Source organism: Megalobrama amblycephala, linkage group LG8, assembly GCF_018812025.1.
Source record: "Megalobrama amblycephala isolate DHTTF-2021 linkage group LG8, ASM1881202v1, whole genome shotgun sequence".
In the NCBI taxonomy this organism is placed as follows: Eukaryota; Metazoa; Chordata; class Actinopteri; order Cypriniformes; family Xenocyprididae; genus Megalobrama; species Megalobrama amblycephala.
The window spans coordinates 16,358,149-16,367,812 of record NC_063051.1 but is presented as its reverse complement, the minus strand read 5'-3'; the positions used below and the strand labels follow the sequence as shown (position 1 = coordinate 16,367,812).

Here is a 9,664-nt window from a genome sequence, read left to right as displayed (position 1 = left end):
ACGATTCCCAGCAGTCTTTGTGTTTTGAAGGAGATTGTCACGCATGCGCGGGAAACAATTCCTCTCAGTCAAAGTAGTGGGGTTGCATAGGGAGTCTCTTGTTCAGAGCATAAACCGTAAACATTTACACGAAAGACTGAGTGTCTGCGTTTATGGATGGGCGAGAATACAGATTATAATCCTTATAAACCATACAGCGGGCCAGTCTGATCCACTGGGATGATTTAGAAAGGCGTGTATTGGGAACAAGCTGTTCCTTTGGTGGGGTGACTGTTCAAGAACAAGAGAAAGAGGAAAAAATCTGTGAACCCCGACCTGGAGGTACATTCAGTTGGACATGGCACACCTTCATAACATGCGGAACCAGGTAATCCATAGAGATGAAGATGACACCTGAATACCTCCATGCATTTTTTCATATTGGGACATAACAGTTACTTTGTTTGGATAATGATTAAACTTTACATTACAGTGTCTTTGTACTATACTATACAATACTATACTATACTATAGTAAGACGCATTGTAATTAACTATTAATAATAATTTTAAGAATATATTGAGTACACGTATTTGCTTAGTTTTACTCAGCATTTATGTAAATATATTACTGTAATGTAAAGTATGCATAATGTTCACAGTGTATGTAAGTAGTCTCTATTTCTAATAGTTTTTATAGCATACAAATTAAAATTTTGGCCAATATAACATATATTCATAGTCGAAAATCAATATATGATACAATAAAAGTAGACCAAGTAGATTTTAGCCTGTCTAATTAAAACTATAATTGTATTTTTTTTAATTAACTAATCACTAAACTCTAATATTTAACTAATAATAGTAGTTACTAATAATAGCTCATATTTAGCTGCCCCCCACATCTTGCACATGATAATACTCCCCTTTACAAAAAATAAATTAAAAAAAAATCATGTGGACCCTCTACTACAGGAATGGCGGGAGCACAGGTAACATTTTCTCAATTTTTGCACAAATTGTAGTTTGAACTGCACTGAACAAGCTTAGTCTTTCAGCCCTGTTACTCTAGTTATTGTAAGACAAAATGATCAGACAAATATTTTTCTTTAAGTTATGTCAAATATAGGTTCATCGCTAACTACAAACCAACATTTTATCCTAAACTAGCTGGGACCTACTAAGAAACATCATAATTTGGGCTAAAATTTCAACCCTATTACCCATTCACACATTTTTTTTTTATGTTCAAAGCTGTATTTTTAGGCATCTCTCATATGTTGGTAACAGGGCTGCAAAAACCGTCCACGGAAAAAAGTCCATGGAAAATGAACATAACATTTATTCTGATGATTAACATTTATTTATACTGTACATCCTTAATGGCATCTATTATATTGTATTGAGAATCTATCTTCACATCACTCTTTTTGACTCTACCATTATATAGATGAATAGAGGGAAAAGTATAAAACTGTTTTATTAAATATTAAACAATGTGGGTATTTTGTACAGATTCAGATCATAATGGATGCTATCTAATTATGATGTAGTTAACAGGTTTATGTTTTGTTTCCAACGCGCATGTTTTGTAGGTCACTACGATAATTGCAGTGTATCATGTGTTTTGATGAGGGTTAAAGTGACGAAAGCGTGGCGCACCCACAGATCACGCAGGTGTAGTTGGCAGAATAATTAACTCGTGTTTCTGAGAATTTTTAGAAAGATGATCTCATTTTATGGGGCCTCCAATGGGTGGTACTACCAAGAATAGTAAAGGTTCATGTTTTGATTGCTCAGTGTTTTAAAAAGATGCAATAAGAGTGTGATGAATGCGGAAATGAGATGTTGAGCTGATACCAAGAGGAGTTTTTATCTCCTGAACTTTGAGTCTTGTCCTCAAACGTGATTGTTGTGTTTTGATAAAACGGTGCCACTTCCAGATGGATTGTCAGTACAAGTCATCTTTATCCTGTACTGAACCTGGAAGCAAGAGGCTAAGAGTGATTTCCTAGTGGATTAACGGCAGAAAATGAAAAAAGTCCTTAAGAAACTACACGTGATTTCTAGCAGTTCCCTCAATGGATCCTCATCGTCTCCAGACCTTCAGTGGAGCGATGACCGGGTAGATCTTCCTGCATTTGCTGATCTGTTGCTTGATAAAACGACAACTTCTGTAGTCCGTCACCTGTGTAAAGAAAATACACAATGTTGGATCGTGTCACAGAGAGCTGGTAAGAATTTTTAAATCTTTTTTTTTTTTTTTTACTTCAGAATCCGCGTTTGAATCCTGAGGAATACTTCACCAAATTGGAGCGAATTGGTAAAGGCTCTTTTGGAGAGGTCTACAAGGGCATAAACAACCGCACAAAAGAGGTGGTGGCCATTAAGATTATTGACTTGGAAGAGGCAGAGGATGAGATTGAAGACATCCAGCAGGAGATCACAGTGCTCAGCCAGTGTGACAGCCCTTATGTCACCAAATACTACGGATCCTATCTGACGGTTTGTGGAGATTTCCTTCTTTCAGACAAGGCTTTACATCATATTTCTGTATTTTTAAAAGAATAGCTTGCCCCTTCAAAAACATGTGACTTCTTGGTAACACTTTACAATGACATTACTTTAGTTCATGCATTAGGTATCACAAACTAACAATAAATATTACATTAAGATAGATTAATAAATGCTATAAATGTTAATTTCTACATATACTAATACATTTTTTACATTACATTAAGTCATATAAATTAACATTAGTTCCTGTATTATGAACAAACATGAATAAACAATGTTCATTATTGGTTCATGGTACCATAATGTTGGTACAGTAATGGCCAAATGTGATGTCCAGCCTTGGAAAATTGACATCTTCACCCTTTATTCAAATATTATTAAGAATTCGTAAGCATATTGTGTAGTTGCGCTTGGAGTCAATTGTTTTATTTGTGATAACGCAATGAAACATTCCAAATTGCGCGGACATAATTTTTTGGTCAGTCAATTTTTGGCCCATTAACACATGCAAAAACATAAGAGAACCAACAAAATATTAAAAGGCATGTAACGAGTCAGTGTATGCTTTTTTATTGTGAGGTTTCTGTTTTTCTATGCATATTTTTGCATAGTAAAATAAAACCTGTTGCTGTAGTTTTCTTTTTTTATTATTATTTTTTTTTTATTTTATAAATACGGAGCCCTAAATATGAGATGGGAGAAAAAATTATGTCAATGCTTTTGCGGTCTCTCGCAAATGTTTTGCGTTCCCCTGAGAAACTTCGCGTTCGCAAATGCAAAAGTTTTGAAATATATTTGTTCCTCTCATCTCATTATTTTTTCCACCACCCTGTCCCTTTAGGGGCTCCGTAGTTAATGCCTTAACCAAGTTTAAAAATATTTTCCTCATATTTTGATGGTTTAATCGGACTTCATTAAAAATAAATATCCCATCCGCACGTCACTTTTGGCCACTACTCGAATTGTCACCAGCATTCCTCTATGGAACACAAAACGATGTCCAAGTTGCTCTTTTCCATACAACAAAAGTAGTTATTGCTGTTATTGTTAACTGAAATGATAACTAATAAAAATAGTTTTCGGTAATTGAAATAAAGCTGAAATAACATAAAATCTTAGAATATTAGAAGAAAAGATGAAAATATTTACATTGAAGTACTAAAACTGAAATAAAAATTATGAAAGAAAGCTATTTATAAATATGAAAAAACACACATAATAAAACCCAAACATAAACTAAAATGAAAACTGAAAATATAATAATAAAAGCTAAATTAAAATATTATTAAATACTATAATAGTATATAAATAATACTAAAATAATCTCAAATTTAAAAAAATAACAAAAGTGCACCATTAATGTGGTCATGTTATCATGAACTGTTGCTTTTAGAGATGATCAACTGTTGGGTTTATCATACAACTTAATTATAATTTAATTTTCTGGTTTGTTGTGTTTCTCAGGGCTCTAAACTATGGATCATCATGGAATATTTGGGAGGTGGATCGGCTCTGGACCTGGTGAGTTGGTCTTTTTTTTAATCATGTTTGTGCGTTCTTTAAAGTGAGGAAAAACTTCAGAAAATACTCCAGGGGAAATAAAACTGTGGAAAATGTCAAAGGCACAGGAAATGTCGCTATATTTAACATCCTCTAATGTGTTTGTGAACAGCTGAAGCCGGGAACTCTGGAAGAGGCATATATCGCCACCATCATCAGAGAAATACTAAAAGGACTTGACTACCTCCATTCAGAGAGGAAGATTCACAGAGATATCAAAGGTCAGTATTTAAAACTTGCCTCTGTTTGGTTGATTTTAGTCCTGTGAAGTATCCCTATATGGATAACCCCTACTTTTTGGCTACAGCGGCCAATGTGTTACTGTCTGAACATGGAGAAGTCAAACTGGCAGACTTTGGAGTGGCCGGCCAGTTAACGGACACACAAATCAAGAGAAACACATTTGTAGGAACTCCATTTTGGATGGCACCAGAGGTCATCAAACAGTCTGCATATGACTTCAAGGTACAAGTACTTCCTTGTCTCTTTTGTCATTTAGCTAACAGGTATCATGTTCAAGTCCTCCACATGAACATCTGTTAACTAGTGACTGCACAACGAAAATAAGCTCTATTAAATATTCACAGACGGACAGATGGCACAAGTACTGACCCCCATTTTTTGTCTTTTTTTCTTTCCTATGTCTCAGGCTGACATCTGGTCATTGGGTATCACAGCCATCGAGCTGGCTAAAGGAGAGCCACCAAACTCAGAACTTCACCCCATGAGGGTCCTGTTCCTCATCCCTAAAAGTAACCCGCCCACACTGGAGGGGTCCTACAGCAGAGCCTTTAAGGACTTTGTTGAATCTTGTCTCAATAAAGAGCCACGATTTGTTAGTACCTCACTTTTTCATACCTTTATAATATACCTTTATCAGCCGGTATTTTCATTTTTAATATTGTTTTTATTACTTTTTTATTTGTTAAAAAAAAAATCTTAGATTTTATAGATTCAATTTAACAGTGTCTGATGATATTAAATATTTGTTAATATTAATTTCCCATATTTTTACAATTAGATTATCTTTGTCGTCATCTACCGCTCAAAGTTAATCTTTAAAAGTACAAATAATTTAATAGCACTATTAAAATGTATCTCAAAATAAATATGACATTTTTCACTTGTAAAATGATTGACCAAATTAGAGGCAAAATGTTATAGAATTTATTGGTTAATGCCATAACATACAAATAGTTATCGACTTATTATATAGGCTGGAATTGTAATATCGTGCCAGTGATGCTATTATCTTTTAGTGAAATAGGCTAATTAAACTTAAAAATCTGAGCCAAACTGCTTTTAATTTTTGTGACGTTTTGTTTGCATCTGACAGAGACCAACAGCCAAAGAGCTGCTGAAACACAAGTTCATCACCCGCTACACCAAGAAAACCTCATACCTGGCAGAGCTCATTGATCGATACCGCCGCTGGAAGTCAGAGGGCCACGGGGACGAATCAAGCTCTGACGACTCTGACATGTATGTGTCCGGTCCACGTTCCTGGATGAGCAATCTGCGATACCTGTATGCTTACTCTGTTTGTTTTCACTCAGGGATGGGGAGGGGGATGACAGGGACCAGTGTCCCATGTGGAGTTTCCCTACCGTGCGGCCCAGTTCCATTAACAAATTACAGCGAGGCCTCAATCATTTAGACAATAAGGTAAATATGTCTTCTAAAGTCTTTACACTGCAAAGTCAACACAAAAGCTGCATCTGTATTATATAGACACCATAAAGGGGGTGTTTAAACAGACTTTTTAGTGTCACAGAGGCAGCATACATTTACACAGGAATCACAATTGCGGGAAATGATAAAACGAACAGAATTAAACTTGCATCAGAGCTGCTTCTAATACTAGGGGTGAAATTGGACACATCAAGCAATGTTTAATATGACTTTTATGCTACATTACATATTTGCATAGAATTCAGAAGCAGCACAGAGCCTCCTTTAAAAATGCAGTTAGTGTGTTCTCATTAAACACATCTTAGGCAAAGTAATGAAGTGTAGTGTACTTGATTTTAAACATTTTTCCAGTGCCCACTCCCTTTTTCAGTGGCACTGGTTTCGGAAGTATTTTTTTCACTGATTTTCCCATAGGGATTTTAAAATAGTCTTTGTTAAAGAGTTATAAGCCAGCTATGAAGTGAATTAATTCTACAAATTGTGATTTAAAGCAAAACATTTTTTGAAAATCCCAAAAAAGTTTATTGCATATATATATATATATATATATATATATATATATATATATATATATATATATATATATATAATTTTTTTTTTTTATTTATTTTTTTTTTTTTATATATATTATATTTTGAGAGCATAGGGAGATTGAATTGCGTCATTTACAGTGCTTCATGGGAGTGGGGTCACAGGAGATAAAGAGCTATTTTGGAGCATGTTGCTTTTTTCGACTGATGTAGTTTTCTGTACAGCTTCATAGGTAATGTAGTTTTTCACCTAGAATTCCACTGTGAAACATGATCATTTTAAAAATAAGCTGAAATAATGTGGGCTGATGACTTCGGCAGAAGCAAAACCATGGATTGACAACCTCACAGAAGGTCTGTTTTTAAAGGTTTATAAGTCATTGTTCAAAATCAATTTCCTTATAGAGAAAATGAATGGAGTTTTTACTTCCAGAGGGTTCCAAAAGGGCCCGCCCATTTTTTTAGACCCTGGTTCTGAAAGTATTCATTAAAGAGTTATAAGCCATGAACCAAACCAACCAGCTACAAGACGAATTACAACATTACAAACATTAACTTGAAATGAAACATGAAAATCGGACAAAAAGACAAAAGGTACAAGACTGTACTAAACGGCTTTAATGAGGGAAAGAACTACAATCCCATGAAGCACTGCAAATGACAATCTAATTAAAAACAATAGAGAAATGCAAAACTATTGATGATGTTGATTATTTATATAAAAACCTAATTTGTTTTTTTGCAAAATATGCATATTATGTACAAAAATATTTAAGTAGTTTGAGAGCGTAGAAAAGTGTCACATTCAATCAACACTTGCCCATTAATACTAACACTTACTAGTCTATTCTTTATATATATATATATATATATATATATATATATATATATATATATATATATATATATATATATATATAAAACCAACCTTGCTACATGTACTGTGCTAGACTAATTAAGATTTGTCACAGCACTTTCTGTACAATCGTTGGTTTAAACGCTTTTATTGTTCTCTTCAATTTTTAAGTTGCTTTGGATAAAATTATTGCATTTGGAGACTTCTATGCAGAATCATGGGTAATGTAGTTTTTCACTAGGGATTCTGCTGTTAGAAATAATGTGTGTTAATGGCTTATACCATCGATTAACCTTGTAGCTCACAGTATGTCTTTTACATTTAGAAGTTATTGTTCAAAATCACTTCCCCTATGGAGAAAATGAATGGGATTACTTCTGGAACTCGACTATTGCACTTTATAGTCTATTAATGTAGGATACTTTTCATACTTGACTGCTCATTTGGAAAAACACATAAAAAAAAAATATATATATATACACTAATTGCACATTAACTATAATTATATATAGACCACATAAAAAAGAAAGAAAAAAACCCTGAAAATTGGACTAAGTTCAGCTTACCCATGTGTTTCAAAGAAAAACATCATTTATTCATAGTGATTCCTCAGGTAAGCAGAACTGTTTTTTATAACAGACATCAGACGCGATCAAGAGGCAGCCGAAGTCACCGTCTCTGACAACGTTCATCTCGCCCATCTTCAGAGAGGTAATGAATTCAAAAATGTATGTTTATGTCAGCAAGCCTCCATCAGCGGGGCATCTGCTTTAACATCGAGTCACGACACGTGGATTAGCAGACTGGTATGTTCTGAATGCAGCTGAAGGAGAAGCGGCGTGTCAGCGGGAACGGCGTATGTGCCCTGGAGGAGCTGGAAAATGCCTTCAGCCTCGCTGAGGAGTCCAGCCCTGGTATCTCTGACCGTCTACTCAATCACGTCATGGAGAGAGTGTGCAGGTAAACAGGCCTTACATTTAATACACAGTCTGTACACACAGTATCTAATTGTATTTTATGTAATTTTTCGATTATGCCAGTTTTTCAGGTCATGCAGATTCTATGCTATAAGATTTTGTACTGCACTGTGGCACTTGCATGCAGCACTGAATCATCCGCAGGAGTGAACTTTGAGGCTTCCTGTGTCTCGACCCTGCAGGTTTACACTCAACAGAAACAGCATGCCTTCAAAACGATGAGGTCCATCTGACTGCTGGCCAGCTCCACATCCGCCCGACGGAAAGACTATCCTGATGGCCTTACGAGCCGGTTCTCTATGCTCACCTGCTCCTTCTGCTGAAGACCACCAGTCTTTCCATTACAGCTTGTATGAGGAGATGTTTTTACACTTTCCTTTATAGAATTTTAAAATGTCTAAATCAAATGTAAAATATGAAACGACAAGCCAAGTTTATGTGCATTCCATTAAACGATAACGTATGTTTAACTATAAATAAACTAGTGTAAGAAGAAAGTTGTGCTCATTTCATACTTTTGCATTTACAACATAAATCACTGGGTGAAATGCAGGAAAAGGCTTAAAGGGTTAGTTCACCCAAAAATGAAAATTCTGTCATTTATTACTTACCCTCATGCCGTTCCACACCCGTAAGACCTTCGTTAATCTTCAGAACACAAATTAAGATATTTTAGTTGAAATCCGATAGCTCCGTGAGGCCTCCATAGGGAGCAATGGACACTTCCTCTCTCAAGATCCATAAAGGTACTAAAAACATTTAAATCGGTTCATGTGAGTACAGTGGTTCAATATTAATATTATAAAGCGACGAGAATATTTTTGGAGCGCCAAAAAAACAAAATAACGACTTATTTAGTGATGGCCGATTTCAAAACACTGCTTCATGAAGCATCGGAGCATAAATGAATCAGTGTATCAAATCATGATTCAGATCGCGTGTCAAACTGCCAACAGCTGAAATCACGTGACTTTGGCGCTCCGAACAGCAGATTCGACACACTGATTCATTTATGCTCCGATGCTTCCTGAAGCATTGTTTTGAAATCGGCCAACACAAAATAAGTCGTTATTTAGGTTTTTTTTGGCGCTTCAAAAATATTCTCGTCGCTTTATAATATTAATATTGAACCACTGTACTCACATGAACTGATTTAAATATGTTTTTAGTACCTTTATGGATCTTGAGAGAGGAAATGTCCATTGCTCCCTATGGAGGCCTCACGGAGCTATCGGATTTCAACTAAAATATCTTAATTTGTGTTCTGAAGATTAACGAAGGTCTTACGGGTGTGGAACTGCATGAGGGTAAGTAATAAATGACAGAATTTTTGGGTGAACTAACCCTTTAAAGGCATAGTTCACCCAAAAATTAAAATTCTGCCATTATTGCTTTTTTATTTTTTCAATGAAACCTGAGAGATTAGTTTCATTAAAATTATCTTCATTTGTGTTTCAGAGATGAACAAAAGTCATCTCATACAAGGTAATTAATGACACAATTTTTATTTTTATGTGAACAAACCCTTTAAATGGGATAAAATGAAGAGAAAGA

The 9,664-nt window shown here is 35.1% G+C and overlaps 1 protein-coding gene across 7 annotated transcripts; it reads left to right on the top strand.

The window, feature by feature from the left end:
• stk25a (serine/threonine kinase 25a) lies at positions 1-8,607 on the top strand. Of its 7 annotated transcripts, none has more exons than XM_048199650.1 (11): positions 1-367; positions 2,253-2,483; positions 3,960-4,016; positions 4,168-4,276; positions 4,363-4,520; positions 4,705-4,890; positions 5,392-5,537; positions 5,612-5,720; positions 7,773-7,844; positions 7,957-8,093; positions 8,293-8,607. In XM_048199650.1, the coding sequence occupies exons 1-11, from the start codon at positions 338-340 to the stop codon at positions 8,330-8,332; spliced, it is 1,275 nt and encodes a 424-aa protein (XP_048055607.1). In that variant the 5' UTR covers positions 1-337; the 3' UTR covers positions 8,333-8,607. The 7 variants fall into 7 exon arrangements, with proteins under 7 accessions (XP_048055607.1, XP_048055606.1, XP_048055608.1 ...); XM_048199649.1 differs by having other exon boundaries at positions 8,182-8,607; XM_048199651.1 differs by having other exon boundaries at positions 8,174-8,607.
• The last annotated feature ends 1,057 nt before the right edge of the window (positions 8,608-9,664 follow it).